The sequence below is a fragment of the Carassius carassius genome, chromosome 28 (assembly GCF_963082965.1).
Source record: "Carassius carassius chromosome 28, fCarCar2.1, whole genome shotgun sequence".
Classification (NCBI taxonomy): Eukaryota; Metazoa; Chordata; class Actinopteri; order Cypriniformes; family Cyprinidae; genus Carassius; species Carassius carassius.
In genome coordinates, this window is record NC_081782.1 from 7,954,282 (window position 1) to 7,972,794 (window position 18,513).

The 18,513-nt window shown below is 35.4% G+C and overlaps 1 protein-coding gene across 1 annotated transcript; it reads right to left on the bottom strand.

Annotated features, from left to right (window-relative positions):
* Positions 1-1,309: 1,309 nt before the first annotated feature.
* Positions 1,310-18,180, bottom strand: LOC132108382 (short transient receptor potential channel 4-like). The gene is made up of 10 exons (XM_059515087.1): positions 17,759-18,180; positions 10,212-10,730; positions 6,931-7,267; positions 6,636-6,775; positions 6,236-6,549; positions 5,330-5,525; positions 4,679-4,870; positions 4,387-4,428; positions 4,191-4,280; positions 1,310-2,487 (listed from the first exon to the last, which is right to left on the bottom strand). The coding sequence occupies exons 1-10, from the start codon at positions 18,134-18,136 to the stop codon at positions 1,930-1,932; spliced, it is 2,766 nt and encodes a 921-aa protein (XP_059371070.1). The 5' UTR covers positions 18,137-18,180; the 3' UTR covers positions 1,310-1,929.
* Positions 18,181-18,513: the final 333 nt, after the last annotated feature.

Genomic DNA, 18,513 nt, shown 5'->3' on the forward strand with positions numbered 1-18,513 from the left:
TATATGAGATGTTTAAAAATGTCATATTCAATCTCACAGAAACATGTTTCTGAAGTCAAAGTGCGTACATGAGATGCATCTGGAAATAGCTCCCTCACTTTCTTCCCACTCTTTCTCTTTTCCCTATCTTCTCTGTGACTGCTTTTATGGCTTTTATTCGTGCCGCAGTGTTGCATGCTATGCTGGCGAGCCGAGAAACATTGCTAGTAAATATCAGAACATGAACATAATCTGCTCAAGCTGCAGAGGGATTCTGCTGCAAACAGATGCGAAAGGAAAGTACAGAAAAAAAGAACAAAAAAATAATATACCTTTAACTGAAAACCATTAGTTTACCAGTAGACCTAAGAACTTTCTGTTCTTGGAACGTTAGTTTATGATTATAAAAACATAAAAAGAATATTCCTTGAATAACGTTAGGAAAAAGATTCAAAGCAATTTTTTCATCGCTACCACAATAACCTCAAAGACAGGGAGCGACTCATTTCAAAAGCAACAGAATCTGAGAAACTATCTGCTGACAATTTATTCACTGCTAATTGAAAACAGCATGGTGTGCCCCCAGATAAAGGAACTGCTGTGAAGTCAATTAATTAAAGAACAAAAGCAGCCGCTGCATGTTGCCATAGCAGCAAAAGACAAATAACAAGCAATTGTGAGAGTGAAAGATACTATGACTGCTGTAATATTAATCAGCGAGTGTAGCGCAGCCAGATTGGAAAATTGAGAGACGACATACTGTGCATAATGAAAAACCAGTATATATCAAATGTCTTCATTTTTCAAAAATAAGTTCAGAATGTAACAAGTGATTAAGCATTATTAGTGGGCATGAAATTGGAAAATGACAAAATTGCATGCTAGCAATTGTGGGCAGACTTTGTAAGCAGAACATAAAGATAACAAAGAATCCGAACTTGTAGTAGAGAGATTTTATTTCTCATTTAGCTACAGTTGAAATATTACTGTATGGCATATGGTCCATGAAAGTCGTTAAACTGTTATCTATAAGAACTCAGAACGTTTAAAGAGTTAGATACTTATCCAACATCACAATATTGAGGATAGTGCTTAGAAATCTGTAACAGATGTAACCAGATGTATAGACGTCTGTATTATGAGTGCTATACTTACGATTGCATAGTCTTTTTAAATCAGGCTGTGCAGCTGTTATATGTCATGTGCAACATGTTTTTATTTTTACACCGATGTTCAAATGTTTGGGGTTTGTAAGAATTTAAAACGTTTTTGAGTCTCATGCTCAAGGCTGCATTTATTTGATCAAAAATAAAGTAAAAACAATAAAGTAATAGCGTTAAATATTCTTACAATTAAAAAAATTTGTTTGACCATTTTTAATTAGGAATTTTCAGCAGTTCTTATAAGAAACATTTGTTATCATCATCAACGGTTGTGCTGTTGTGTTGATAATTGTTTTAATGAACAGGATTTAATTAAAACAGAAATCTTTTGATACATTATTAATGTCTTTACTGTCACTTTTGCTCAATTTAATGCATCCTTGCAGAATAAAAAATAATAATAATAATAACAATAATATACAGTTTCTCTGGTGATTGATCACATGATTGTTATTTTTCAAGTTATTATTATTTTTCACAAAAAAGGGATGAGAGGATGCTGCACAGTGAAAATGTGAGGTTAAATACATAAGATTAAAAAGAATAATAATAAAACTATCCAACAGGTCAGTTGGACACTGTGTAGCGTTTTCCCTAGCTTTGTCCAATTCAAATCCTCCAGATTTATGGTTGCAACCAAGCAAATACTTTTTCCTGAGACAATTAATCTTGCAAAACCTCCCCTCGACACATTAGAAAGAAAACTGTGTCATCTCTGACAAAGTATGTCAGCTAAACTTGAGATTTGGATAATCCTTGGATACAAAAAGAATGAGAGTTTGTTTGTCTAATGTTCACATGGAGATGCAATGTGCTCTTTCTCTTGGTCCTGCAACACAATTTCCTCTTCCTCCATCAGGCACTTTGATTCATTTTCTTCCTGTTCAGCTTCTTCTGCCAGAGGATTCTCATCCGTTTCCTCTCTAACCCAGTCCAATATGTCAGAATCCAATTCCTTTGCCTCTTCAGCGAGTGAGTAGATCTTATTTGGGTTGAGACTGTTTTGTTTCTTTGGAAATACCCCAAAGTCTGTAAAATCCTTAGGGATGTCCTTCCTGGCTTTGTCTTTGAGTATCAGGTCAGTCAGAACTACTGATGATCCATTGGCCAGACAACCGAGAGACTCCCTCGTCTCTTCAGATTTGTGCTGCTGTAGCACTGTAGTCACATTGTACAAATGTAGTTTTTTGTTCCGCGGAAGAGTTGAGGAAAATTTAAGTGAACCGTCTGGATGAGAAACATCGGAGGCCGCTGTGCCAGTCTTGTTCGCACGAGTACTTTTCCGGTTGCCTTTCATCATTCCAATGACTTCGTAGCGGAAGCTAGAGATGTCCTGCTTCAGCTCCTGTCGAAGTGATCAGAGTCCTCAATTTATTTGTGTTTTTTATTTAAAGGTGCACTAAGCAGTTTTTGTCATTTAAAATGTTTCTCGCAATGACTAGAATTTTGATTTTTTAAACTGCACACTGAAATTAGATCAAGACTCCAGTCATACTGTATCGGCGGGCAAGAAAAACTGTTTATTTATACATAAGGGTGGCTTACCTCATGGTGGATGGAATTTTGAAATCTAAATACAATTTTATTACAGAAACTTTACTATTTTTGGACACTTTTGGTTGTAATACATTAGTCAAGGGTCATAAATATGGAATAACATTTGGTTCAATAATAATGAACAAAACTTTATAAAACTGAACGTAACTTTTTCAGAAACTATCAAAAATATGCCATTACAAAATGACTCACAAATTTAACAGGCTCTTCAAATATGCTTCATTCTTTGTTAATGTTTTTCAAAGATTCGTTTTCGCTAATCGTGGATTCTAAATGCATTGCCACAGATTTCGCTTATGCTTCGCAGTTTTTCGTTTGGTGTTTTGACACAAACCTCTCCTGGGGGCGGGCTTAACAGTGATCTACTCTGATTGGATAGTGAGCTTTTGATGGACAGGTGCTCCCTGACCGGGAAGTACAGACGTCACTCAGTGGCGCGCATATTGGAAAGCTCTCGCTGTGATTTGTATTACTAAATATGTAAATAATATTTGACCTTTGATCGTCTCAGTCTGTAAAGATGAGCTCTTGTCCTTCAAGGCAGCCCGAAGTAAGCTTGCCTTGCGTTACTGAATACAATAATAAACAAAATTACACAAGAAGATCAAGTGCAGAGCAAATTCTAACAGTCCTTATAGCCTTCTTATTAGTAGATACTGAAATTACATTCAAATAGTTTTCCATTTCTTTTAGGAAAACAAATAAGGCAGTTGGAGAATTTGCATTTGTGAATGTGAAATTTGTTTAGGAAAAATTTTAAATTAATAACAAAACTGTTAATTTCGTTTGTGGGGTCAGAGTCATAATACCCAAATATAATGATTTTCATATGTACTGAAAAGCCTGGCAAAATCTTACAGTTGACAACAATATCATCCCAAAGTTTCTGAGTGTACTGACATGACCAAAATAAGTGTACAGTTTTTTCAGAACTTGAACAAAAAGAGCACCTGTCCATCAAAAGCTCACTATCCAATCGGAGTAGATCACTGTTAAGCCCGCCCCCCACGAGAGGTTTGTGTCAAAACACCAAAGAAAAACTGTGAAGCATAAGCGAAATCTGTGGAAATTAATTCAGAATCATCGATTAGCGAAAACAAATCTTTGAAAAACATTAACAAAGAATGAAGCATATTTGAAGAGCCTGTTAAATTTGTGCGACTGAGTTCATTTTTTTTCGTGTTTTTCTTCTTTTGTAATGGCATATTTTTGATAGTTTCTGAAAAAGTTACGTTCAGTTTTATAAAGTTTTGTTCATTATTATTGAACCAAATGTAATTCCATACATAAAGAGCATTCTTACAACGACACTGAAAAGTTAAAATTTGTAATGCTTCATTCAGTATAAAGTACAAGACTGTTGTTTTATGTAAGGACTGGTAAAACCATAAGCAGGAAATTACTTAATCCTTGTCTCAAATCAATGTGAAAACAAAATAAAATCTGACATAAAATGACTATTTGGTAGACAAAGTCATTTTCAGAGCTTACTTTGAAATTCTCCTCTGTAAGTCCTTCCTCAGTCTTGGCGTCTCGAATCATAGCTGCCACATATCGTTTTACCAAGTTTCTCAAGACCTCCTGCATTACGGGAAACAGCAGGACAATTCAGATGAAACAATGATAAAAGAAAATCAATTCGATATAGAAAAACTGTAGAGAAACAGTATTTTTGGTGATAAGCTACCTGGTATTGGTGGTTGAGTCTCACGTTTTCAGCAGCTCTTCTCTGAAACGACGAAAGGAAGGGCATTTGAAATTCAAGAATTCTATGTCTGTCCCCTAAAATATTAAAGTATCTTCTCACTCTAAGAAAACCAAGCACGCTGGACATCTTATGACACATATTTAGTTTGGTGCATTACATACTGTAACCTTAACATGTTCAATAAAAAAAATTCACTTTTCTGTTTATCAAATAATAATTTATTTAAACCAAATTCAATATAAGAGCCAAGAAGAAGAAGAAAAATTCTCACCCCTAATGTCCCAAATGTCTCAGTCCTCTTTGACTTCCTCTTGAACACATGCACCTTGATCCATGTAAACAGGTAACATATGGATTTGGGACTGGGGATAATGTTGAAGGGAGGTGGCAAGGTGCCTCCTTCCTCAAAATAACTCATCCATAATTTAGTTCTGGCAAATTTCCACTCAATATCAGCATGGTCCTTCAGAAAATCCAGAAAACACTATACGTCAGAAGCAGGTCATTACTGAGAAATTAACACTTATGGATTCATACCAAAGTGCACAATGTACAGAACACTTGCAACACTTGTATTTTCTGGAATGTATATCATGTGGTGACTTATATAATGCAGTAAAGGTCAAGCATAAAAAACATGCACAAAGCACAAAATGACTATGATCTCAAGTTTATATGTAAAGTGCATTTCCTACAAGATGGTAGTTTCCGTTTTGCTTTAAAACCATTTAGGCTTGCCATTTATAGTTAATGTTGTTTATAGTTTGCTTCATAATAAATTACATATTTCTAAATCCTTTCTGTAATAGTCATGTGCAACTTGTTGTCCTGGAAAATACAGTATATGCAATATGCAACAAAAACTGGAGTAGGATATCATAAAAATATGTCTACAAGTGCTCAGACTTTAGAATGAACTTACAGCGATATGCTGATATGAATTGTTCATCATGGCAATGAGCATATTGAGTAGGACCACCAAGGAGATGATGTTATAGGTGCCAAACATGGTGGCACCCACAAATTCAGTGAACTTGTGGTCAGCTTGGACATTGGTCACATACAGATTGATCAACCCAAAAATGGACCAAAACAAAGACTGCAAGGTCTCAAATAACCTACAAACAGAGTACAAGCAAGATTAGAAAGGGTAGTTGCAACTTAAACACAACTTTTTTCAACATTTTCATTTTGATGTAGGAGTTCAAATTACTTTTGAAGATTATACTGATTTAGAACTGGTATAGTTGACAATGACAACAGATCAATTAAAAGGATAGTTCACCCAAAAAATTATGATTCTGTCATTAATTACTCACCCTAATGTCGTTCCAAACCCATTGCACCTTCTTTCATTTTTGGAACACAAATTAAGATAGTTTGGATGAAATCCAAGAGCTTTCTGACCCTGCATAGGCAGCAATGCAACTGAAACGTACAAGGTCCAGAAAGGTAGTGAGGACATTGTTAAAATAGTCCATTTGACATCAGTGGTTCAACCGTAAATGTTACAAAGCTACAAAAATACTTTTAATATGCAAAGAAAATAAAACTAATGACTTTATTCAACAATTTCTTCTCTTCTTTGTCAGTCTCTTCCACGTGTTCGTGAAAGTATGTCCCCTAATGATGTTCTTACTACATTTCTGTGACTTGAAGGTTTCAGTTACATTGCTGTCTATGCAGGGTTAGAAATCTCTCAGATTTCATCCAAAAATATCTTAATTTATGTTCCAAATGATGAACAAAAGTCTTAAAGGTTTGGAATGACACAAGGGTGAGTAATTATTGAAAGAATTTAAATTTCTGGGTGACAAAAAAGACTTACGTTGAGAAAGCGTTGTTTTGACGTTCACAGCGGATGCCTTTGCAGTTCATGCCTTCACTAGTCTCATAGTAGAAGTAAAGCTGATTGAGTCCATTAGCAAAGGCAAGCAACACCAGGCAGTATATAAAGAGGAACTTTAGGATGTCCAGAAGCATCCGTCCTAATGATATCTGCAAAGGACCTAGGTGAGAATTGGCCGTGAAGAGCGAGATGAGGCGTAGAGAGCTAAAGATGTTGGCAATAGCGAACACCGCCTCTGCCACTAGAGTGGGGTGCCACATTTCCCAGGTTTCCCTGGGTTTGCAACCACTGTACTGTTAGGAAAGATGAAAATAACAATAAGTAATTCTTGATCCATTCCCAAGTGATTCCCACCAGTGACTGTTGTGATGCAATGTACCTTCACATAGGCAACAATCTTCAGTGAGATGGTTGCAAGATACAAGGAATTCATCACAAAGTCCATGAGATTCCACCAGTCATGGATGTAATCCTGAAATCCACCATCCCACATCTGCTTGATCTCCGTCCATATGAATCCTGCAAGGGAAGCCAAAAGATTTTGTTGGTTTCTGTTCAAAGACCTTCATGGTTCTCTGGTCCAAGATGAACCATGGAAACGTTGCATGGAGAACATTATAAGCAAATATCTCAATTTAGGGTCAGTTTATGGAATTATATCAGTTCTGTCTTACCTAGAACCCAGGGTAGGATCATCCACTCCACAGTGGTGGGCTTTGGACCTTGGCGATCAGGATTGTTAGAGACTATGTGCTGAGAGGCCAGCAGCAGGAGGAAGAGGAAGGTCAGGTAGGAGGCTGTGTGGCAAATAAACTTGATAAAAGGCTTGCGAATGAACAGCCCATAGCGGCTCTTGGGTGCCACCAGGTAACAGAGGGAGAGCAGGGGGAACATGAGTCCGATTAAGACGCATGTGATGAACTTGCCAGCCCAGTGACGTCTCCTCCAGCCAGGAAATTCATCATACCAGCGTGAAGCCAACAGCTGCTGGCAATTTGGCTGTGCTACAAACTGAGAGAGAAAAGAATAGAAGAGAATACAAGGGAAATCACATGTTACTATCCAAGTATGAACAGGTGGTCTGGGAAACAAGCAGCCAATGCTGTATTTTTGTTTTGACATTTCATCATCAGATTTCCCAGAATTTCCATTTTTACTATTTGCAAGACATCCTAGAATTTTACATCTGTGTACATATATTTTATAGGCATAGTTTGTGTATGACATTATGGGATGCATGTATTCCACTCTAACTGAGCTATCAACTGTCAGTAAAATTGTTACAGCACAAGCAGACTATACAACAGTGTATTTTAGCAGATTCCCCAAAGCCAGACTACAGGATACCATGTGAAGTGTGCATTAGTGTCTAATAAAGTCAGAATGATAAAGTGAACATGAACAGTGAGGCACGAGGTCTGAGTTTCTTCCATTTATTCCCCATCAGGCTGCTGAGCCTCCTGTGGAATAGTTAACATGTACTGCATGAGATTCAAACACTTGCACAAAGGTTTGCAATGTGATTTGACAACCATCAATGATCTGAAGGCACAATGCCACCTATAATTTGTAAAATCATAAAAATGTAAATAATTTCGATAAGAAGTGTATTGAAAACCCATTTTTCTAACTTGTCCTACAGCTTCTATTAATCCTCCCCAAATTTTTGTCATATCATCTTTAGGCCAAGCTGGTCCTTAGTTAATAAAATGTTCTTAGGTAACAACTAATATAATTAGACAAAAATTATTTTAAAATAAAATAAAAACTTAAAATGCAAAAATAATCAGTAATCTATAGATATTTAATGTGGTTATTTAAAGGACATCAAATTAAGAGATAATTTATCAAATTTGACATCTAAAACAAAAATTAAAAACATAAAATTCTCATATAAAAAACAAACTAAACTACATTCTAAATTCTTAAAAAAAAACACTAAACTATAGAAAATCAAAAAAGTCAATGAGTGAAAATAATAAAAATGTAAGCTGAAAGGACAAACTAAAATATATACTGTGGATATATATATATATATTTAACCGTGTGTAACATATCCACAATATTGCTGAATTAAAGCTATATGGTTTGACCTTAAAATTAAATTTATAAAAAATGTGTGGTAAAAATTCATTATGCTTAATGCAATGTTTATTTTTTATTATCTGCATGGCCAAGCAAATGCTACAGTACTTGCAGCCATATATTGACTCTTGCTCTTGATGCTTATTTGTTCTCTCCATACTCCTCTTCATCCGTCTCCAGTGATTTGCCCAAAGCTATTAACAGAGCATCTTAAATGTCATGCGGAAGTGGGATGGTGCCTAACCAAATTACAAACAAATGCATCCTCATTACAGCAGAGCCAGGGGTTCTTGGAGGCGATGAGGTCAAGTCTGAGATGATTTTCAGTGTTCTCCGTCAGGCCTGATTTGCACGATGCAATCTGTTCAATCACTCAACTAAAGGACTCTCTATCATGGGGCTGCTGTACGAGCGAAGACAGTACCTTAATACACAATACACAATATAATCAGCAGGACAAATAAGGCTACCACTTTGAAATCAAGCTCAGTCTAGAGCATGTGTCTATTTACTGCTGTACTCTACAGCAATAAATAAAAATAAAAAACTTTATATCGTTTAATTTTTAAGGCTTTCAGAACTATAAAACTTGAAAGCTTCAGATAACATAAAACATCTCCACAATAAATAATTAAATAAATAAATAAATAGAACAAGCATTATTAAAGGCGATGGTATTTTTCTTATCCATTCACAGCAAACAATATGCAACATGTTATTTACTCTTATAATCTAATGGCTGACATCTTTTAATCTGAGCTAATACAAAGCATGCTGCATCTGTTCTGAACTGTTCTCTTATATTATAGTGGACATCCACATGCACCATTTAATTGGAGGCATTCAAGTAACATTTACAGTAATAAGATTAGCGCTGATGTGGCCGTCACTGCCATTCCCAAAGACTGTTTGACTGCTGGAACAAATGCCATTTAAACTGAATTTAATCATGTCTAATATAATCACGAGCTGAGAAGAATATAACCAATGGATATATAGATAATTTGCATACAGTAAACAACAAAATGGATGATTAGGGTGTAATGCCTTTGCAAAACCAAAAGAGGGCAAAATAAATTTCAGCAACAAGGCTCCAGGATGTCAAAACTAATTGCTGCATTAATATATTATTTATTAGTATTTTAGTCATTTTTGTTTCATGATCACACTATGTTAAATAAAGACTAAATGTGGACTATTTTCTAACCAAATTGGACAGACTAAATTCAAGAGGAAAAGTAATTAGTAGGTATGAATCCACACTACATGCTAAAAGTGGATGACTCCTTACTCCTACACTGTAAAAAGTCATACTGGGTCAAAAAGAGCTCCTTTTATGAGATCTACACAGCGCTTAGGCATTTGATGACCTTTGAATTATGCACAGTGGAGGCTTGAGTATCATCTGGCTCACCTCAGGTATTGTTAAGAGGACTTTCTTGAGTATACAGTATACGTGGGAGTTAATTTGTCCTTAGCTTAGTCAATCTTAGGGGAGATAGAAATCACAATCTGCAAGAAATACTTAGCTTATTAAAACCTTAAAATATATCTGACCCAAAAAGCCAAAAAACATCTGCACATTGTAGCTGTGGATCATTCAGGTAAGAAGACAGTGTTAAGAATCAAGGAAATGGAAACTTTTGAATGGGGTAATTGTTATAAATTCTACTATTCGTTTTTTTTCTCTTGTGGATTATATGTAAGCATCTTTTATGTGAGTCATCATATTCAGATCAGTACTAAATAGACAATAACATGCATTTTGTATGATCCCTCTTATTTGGTAAAATAATTAACATTTTGCAGATTCTGAAATGATGTAAACTTTTGACCTCAAATGTACATGATTGCAATACCAGATCTGTACCTCTTTTTGGCGGTATTTGATGGCTAGTTTCAGTCGGGCCAGCTCATTGTTGGGCTCATCTTGCAGCAGGTTGACATCATCACGGAAATTAAGGATCAGCTCCAGTTCACGTGAGGAACGGGTTTGGTCCAGGAGGTCCTTTGCAAAGCTTTTGCACTGATGGGAGAGCTCCTCGTATTCAGCCTTGAACTCGTTTTCAACTTTGCTGAGCTCCTGGAGCTCCCAGCTGAGCTGGAAGGCGGTGAGGAAAGGATCCTCGCTAGACAGGGCGATGAGAGAGGGGCTGGCCAGGGCCTTGTAGATGTTCAGCCGTGAGCGTGAGTGCCGCAGACTGTCCACGTCTGAACTGGAGACACACTCCACGCAGTTACAGCGCACCTCGTGAGGCTGGGGGACAGACACACCTTTCTGCACCAGCATCTTGATGATCTCGTAGTTGTTGGTGTGGGCAGCCAGGATGATGGGAGTGATGTCAGGGGTGAAGTCTGAGAATTGTTTATCCAGCAGGATGGGTGGTACCTGAAAATGGAAAAGATGGCTTAAACTAATCTGATAACACATACATATGCTATTCATTATTTTTCACTACACAATGGCCCCAAAAACAATTAACACATTTAGAAAACTAATATGAAACTGAACATACTAAATACAGTATATCATAACTCTAAATTTGTTATGTTTTTAAATAAATGCCACTTTGTTTGATTTTTTGTCATAATAATGCATATAACTGTATACTCTAGTAAATAAGTAATATATTTAACATACAGTTATTTCATACCAAGTATAGTTCAAATCTATTAACATTTACTGACATATCGCTCGAGACTTACTGATATAAAAATATAATTAAACTTTAATTGAAGTACACAACACACATTTCTTACTATTAGGCCTAAAACGTGTTTAGCTCCATGTATATTGTATATATATATATATATATATATATATATATAAACACACACCAGTTTGTATACACAAATTTGTAAAACTACTGTAGTATACTTAGAATGAAATAAATGTATTTCAACTACATTTTACTAGATTTGTTTTTCACAAGGGTACATTTTCAATTCTGGCTTAAATGTCCAATCACTACACTGTAAAAAAATAATTTCAAAATTTCAAAAATTTTACTACTTTAAAATGTCATGTTTAATTCAATGTCACTTGTTGTTCCTTTGTAATTACTAACAGTTTCTGAGTAAAAAATGTTTCTACACAATGTTTTTCAGTGTATTTGTGTCCACTGTATATAATAATAATAATAATATTAAATGTGTAATTTATTTTGAAACAATTTTCACTCAGAAATCACTTATAAATTTGACAAACAAATGCAAATTAACAGCAAATAACACACTGAATAATCTTTGTTTTATTCCCCTTTCTACAGCAATAAGCTTTATAAATTAATAATCTGTTTTATTTATCTTTGATTTTTTTTTACAGTGTACTGAAATACTGCAATATTTATTACTGAGACATTATTTTATAGTATTATATATATATATATATATATATTTATTTATTTATTTATTTATTTTATACAAAAATTTAAATATGCAAAAGATTGGATGAGAATTCAAAGACTGTGCTGCATTTACAATTGGCATCTCCCCATGAATCGCTAAACACGCTTGCTGGAATAAAACCCCACAATTAAGGCCTCGTTATTATTCAGACCTCAAATGTGAAAGACAGCTATGACATATGAAAACTAAAGAATAATGCAAACGAGAGAGGAACACAAAGGCATAAATTAGGAAGATGAGTATAAAACAATAGGAGTGCCCACTATTGGTTTAATAATGCTGAAATGGAAGCTACATCAAATGACCCAGGCACTGGCAGGGAAAAAGGTCTTTCCTAAAAACCCTCTGAGCACATAAGAGAAAAAAAAACACTTGGGAGAGAGGCTACAGAGAGGCTTGTGATCACTTTGAAGCAGCTACAGAGCTTCGGTAGCAGAGAAGAACCGTGTGAAATCCTGTATGGAGTTTGGCAAGGTTTTTGCTTGAAAGGCATAATAGTGACCCAGTTACAATGGGAAAATTTCTGTGGTCACATAAGACTGAGCTTTTCTAACCAAAGCAATATGTGTGGCAAAACTAAAAGTGCCCAAAACTACAAACAACAATGCATCCAATAAATTACACTGGGGGAGCACAATACTGAAGCACTGGTTTTCATCAGCAAAGATGAAGCACCTTAACAGAAGAAAGAACGGCTGGCACAATATAACAAGAAATACAGCAACCTATTTCAGTCTGACATTTGGGAGGTAGTTCATCTAAAGGACAATGTTTTGGACAAGGGCAAGGATAAATGAACATTAGCCAACTTAAGAACAAGATAGTGAATGAAAATGCTATGGTTGAAACAATAATTCATAATTGTAATTCAACCGTGAAGCACATGCAGTACTCGAATCATGGCGCACAAGTATAATCCATTATCTTAAGAAATAAGAGCATATCTGCCAAGATGTCTGGCTGAAATCACATGAAAAAATAAGTGCTGACATTAAAAGAGTTAAACATGTCATTCTTGCCTAACCATATTAAAATAACCTATTAAAAAAATGTTAAGTTGTTGAATGAACAATAACCAGTCACATATTACAGTCACAGTGTTTCAGCTTTAGCACTGAAATTAATAGATGTTGCATTAACTCATTGACTTCCAGTGCTTTAAAATATACAAAACTCGACCACTATGATCTTCATACCCTAGTAAAAAAGTTATATATTTAAAATACATTTATTTCATGCTAAGTATAGTTCAAATCTATTAACATATTTACTGACAGATAACTAAAAGCTTACTAATATAAAAATTATAATTAAACTTTACTTGGCTTATTACTTATGCACAATGCACTTTTCTTAATATTAAGTCTAAAATGTGTTTTAATGTCCGTTTTGATGAGGACTGTATATGATCTTGGAATAATATCAGACTTCAAATGCAAAATTTTAAGTGTACCTGAAGTATACTTGCAATAGTTCAACTTTAGTACAATAAAATATACTGTTTAATTGTACTTCAGCACTACTTCTGCACAATTAAAGTCCATTAAGTACAAAATTTGTTGTTCCAATTTAGTAGAATTTAAGTATACCAGTTTATTATACTAAAAAAGTACATTTGCAGGACATTTTAGTAAGTACCTGAATAAATACTTAGCATGAAATAAATGTATTTTAAATTCATTTAAGTATATTTATTTTTCACCAGGTTAGTCTGGACAAATAATGACTATCCTTAAACGACATGCACTATCCCTTGTAAATGTGAAATCTGGAACTTGAAACATAACCAGCTTTGAACCACGGTTTTAAAAATAGTGAAGTGGATAATATCTAATCCTTTAGTGCAAGTTTTAAATCGCCATGAACTAGCGAGTTGTAATATATACACTGCTACATGAAGACTGGGTTCTGTGATCACACCACATTTGGGGGAGATGGATAAAAAAAACTGTGAGAGACAAAAAGAAAGAGCGTGAAAAAGAAAACCAGGCAGCATGCGCAAAAAAAGTGATTAAAAGTGAGAAAGCATAACGAGTGAAGTGAGAGAAAATGGGTCGAGAGTTTATGAATTAGAGCCACATAGAGAAGAGAAGGTGTGAGGTAGGGGGTGATTAGCACATTTCGACTGATATCTTCATCCTTTTCACAAGAGCCCACGGTGGCAACAGCAAAAGCTTGACTATTTGAAGAAGATAATGAAGGCTCTAGTAGGAGAGACATGTTCAGGCTGGCAGCCATACTGATTATCTGCTGCTGCAATATGACGCTTTGAAGCTCATCCTTAACCACAATAGACCGCAGAGGTGAAGGGAAAAGAATTGGAGAAAGTAAAGGGCTTGAATTAAAAATGTCAGCAAGATGACAGTTCAAGTCAGTTTTGTGTTTAATAAGTGAAAAGAAGCCAGTCTCATGATTCATTACGCACATCTCCAACAAAGCTGAGGGATAGCTTCTTTTTTTTTCAATCTTTCAATCAGAATTTTTTTTAACTGCTAAAGAAAGAGACTCTTACTCCCAAATAGTGATAATAATGAAAATAATGCTAAAAGTGTCATTTTTACATGCACATCCAGGAGGTAGATAAGTTTGTTGCTTTATCAGAACAGATTTGCTTACCAAATCGAATGGGTGCCGTCAGAATAAGTATTGAAATAGTTGGTAAAAACAATGATGATAAAACAATGATTAAAAACAAAATCACAATGATGCACAAGTAACTTAAGTCCATTAAACTAATATCTTGTGAAGTAAAAAGCTGCATGTTTGATTCCATAATGACGCTTCCTCCAAAACCCATCTCCTGTTGTCCTCTCACATTAACATATACCATTAAGAACTATTTTTGGAATGTTTTCGCTTGTAAACAGAGCTTGATCTGTTCATATTTCTCGCCTGATTCAGACAAAACAACTTTTTCACTGGAGAAAGCAATACTATGAACAGAGGACTTGTTTGAATTTAAAAACATCTTAAAGATGGATTTGTTTATTACAAACAGTTTTTTCACTTAACAAGACATTAATTGATGGACTGGAGTCATGTTGTGGATTACTGTGATGTTTTTAAAAACTATTTGGAATTTTGATCTGACGGCACCCATTCACTGCAGAGGATCCATTGGTGACCAAGTGATGTACTACTACATTTTCCCAAATGGGCAAGGAAAAAACAAACTCATCTACATCTTGGATGGCCTGATGGTGAGTAAATTTTCCACAAGTTTTCATTTTTAGGTGAACTATTTCTTTAAGAAAAGAAAAATATATTAGTTTTGACTACATAACAGCCAGTTACCTTATTATATATTTTTTCATAATTTACAAGAACTCGCTAATGTGATAAAAGACATGAGGGAGCCACATTATATGATCATCAGATTCATAATTTAGAAAATCAAAGCAAACAATGTGTTCATGTGTACTTACTCGCCCTCTTGTGGTCTTTAGACATGCTGATGTAGTCATTTGCATATCAAAAAGTTTTATAAATGTGTCATTAATAGACATAGACAGGAAGAGACACAGAGACAGAGGAAAAGAAAACGCCCTCAGGGATCGAGGAAGGAAAGATGCTCTGGTTTGTGAATGGTGCATCCATCCCATCTTTTTTTGAACTAGTGCTGCAACATCCAGTCTATTCTTAGCCAATAAAGGAAAATCTAATTGAAGTTATAAGGAGTGGACAGACCAGTAAGACCCATATGTTAAGTCACTCAGTTGGTGAGAGAGCAAAGATCGCTCCAAAGTAAACACCATTAGAACAACAGTAATTATTCATTTACATGCCTGAGTGTCTGAACACAGAGCTTTTTATAGCAAACAGTTTTCTCCTCTGAAAAGAAGCAGACAAGCACACTTTTTCTAGAGTGTTCTTGTGTTGACAACTGAGGACTTCATTCCTTTCAGCCCTAAAAGCACTCCTATCTGCAGTAACGGGTTGTTTACATGAGAAGTTGATAAGAGATCGTTTGAAGGCTTTGTGTCCAGGCCAGGGAGACCAAATGAAATATCTGGATAATAAAGCAAACATCTATATTCAGATATGCTCTACAAGTTCTGTTTTGGGGATGCGATTTCAGAACTTAAAATGGCACAAATAGCAGGGAAAGATTATACACAATGTGTAAAATGAAGTGCAAATATTCATATAATTATGCATAGTTAGTACAGCAAAATAAACAAGCTTTATGACCTTTAGAAGTTGCCACAAATTTATCTGCCACTTGGCATCTGCTTAATTTGGCAATTAATTGTTTTGTGCAATTAATTATTGGCCATCAAAATTCAAACACCAAATTGTTCATGTGTTTTTGTATCCATGCTAATAAATTTATTTTTATGATGTTAATACATATTTCAATGCGTTTAATAAATCACTGGCTTAAACCAACCAACCAACCTACTGTAGTTTCCACTAGTCAGACTGGTCTAGTTTGATAGTTTTAGAGAAGTCTGGGTACTTATTCGCTGCTCAGGGTAGGAGACCCAGCTAAACCAACTGAACACCAACACAAGAGACCAGCTTTATAAGACCTCTAAACTAGACTGGTTTAAGCTTTAGTTCTAGCAGGGATAGGGGAGAACCGGGGCGAAAGTAACGTGGGACGAAAGTAACAAAGCGATTTTCTCAGAGCCTATTACTGCATTTGCATTGCAGCTATGACGGTATATTCAGCATTCAATCCTTGATGGAGCTGAGAAATATCACGTGATTTCCACATCATTTCCCGCAGTTAGGTCGGTAAAACTGTTTCCGAGTACAAAAAGTAAATTATTGAAGCGGTAATTTTTTTTAATTAGTTGTGTTGTTTTTTTTGTTTCATGTGTCACAGTTATGATCAATCTACAGGTTATTTAATGCTTTAACACATCCTAAAGTTTGCATTATCAAAGTTTTTTAGTATAAAAGTAAATCAGGTTTAAATGCCAGGAGTTCCTGTCGGGACGAAAGTAACAGTTGTTACTTTTGTCCCGCTACAGTGAAAAGAAGTATTAATTTTGTTCCGGTACATGCTATTCTGTGAATTTCTGTCTCTTGCATCATTTATTAAAATGTTTATGTCATATTATACCAAAAGAATATGTCTGAGTGAGGGTCAGAAAGACAAACAGTGGTCTGGTTTTATCCAGATGTTTATGAGAGAGCGTTTCTGGACATAGAGGAACATCTGGGCAGCTCCTACCTCGCATTTACCTTAGTTATATTTAGGTTTTAGCCATACCTTAGCATTTACACCTCCAGCTATGAATTTGCAGTGTTTCCAGATGTTTTAATGCACATTTTGAATTTATGCATAAAAACAACTGGATGGAAACATGAATAGGCCTACTGTTACATTATGTTTAGAATTTATATTATGCCAATGTAATCTAATTATTATATTGTTCATTCTGTTGAAAAAATGTTTTATAAAAATACACTGAAATAAAAAAAAATAAATAAATAAAAAAAAAGTTTGTACAGTCGGGTTTTGAGACATTTGACGAAACTTAAATTTAAAATAAAAATATAAATATAAATATGTAATTTAATAATTTTTTTTACAAAAATAGAAGACAGAATATGTTTGCAGTTACATATTTACAAGGTCATAGTCAGGTATACTTAATAAAAATAAGAGTAACAGAAAATAAATCTAGCTTATATTGTTGTGTTACTTTTAACCCACCTGTGTGTTACTTTCGTCCCAACCAATGCGGTCAAAAGTAACAATGTGCAACTTATGTTCAAATTGAAATTATACTGAAGCCTTTCTACATTTCTACAAAATACCACCTGGTATTGATAGACCACACTTCTGAGTTACTGACCACAGCAGAAATATATCTCTGTCTACAACATTATCTTTCAAAATGATGTTTTTCTGAAAAATGGTACTTTCGCCCCTGCTCTCCCCTAGATGCCATTTTCAGTTCTTTTATGGAAAACTGTTGTTTTGTAGAATATTGACAGTAGTTTGAAACAGAGATGTGATCTAGCTAACTAGAGCAGACAGTTCTTCAAACAAACCTGTTTCTCTCCGCTGGGCTTCTTGTGGTTCAGCAGGAGCTCCACGGCTCCCACCACCTCTTTACGGATGGCGTGGAGCAGAGCATCCCCGACATACACGTTGAAGCTGAGGAGCAGCTCAATGATCTCCAAGTTCTCATTCTCGATGGCGATGAGCAGCGCCGTGCGCCCTAGAGGATCGATGCAGTTGATGTTGATCTTGAAGTAGATCTCTGCCTCTTCCAGCGCTAGTTTCACGCTGGCGTAATCGCCCTTCTCCACGGCGCTGAGGTAGGACTTCTCCTGAACCGAGAGCTCTGACTCGGAGCGCACAATCCGCAGCGGAATGCGGTCCCGGTACGAGGAATTGTCCGTTCTGCGGTAGTACAGCTGCGACATCTTGACTTAATCCATTACAAAACAGTTGAAGAGCGAGGAGTAATAGCAACGTAAATACAAAAACATCTTGGGATTTGATATGGAAACAGTTTAATGGCTTTATAATAACAGTCTACTGAAAATCAAGTATAAGCTAGCAGGTGCAACGTAATAGACCACAAAGAACCAGCAATAAAATATATAGCAGCTAGTCATACAAGTGGTTAGTTTTTAGAACCTTTTATCAGGTCGCACAGCTAATAAACAACTTCATGGGGTCATGCAAACGACTTGGCACAGCTGGATAGATCATATTTTCATGGAATACAACAACAATCACCATTTCTATTGTGTTATTAAATTGTTGAATTATTAACCCCTTGTGGTGTGAAATAGAG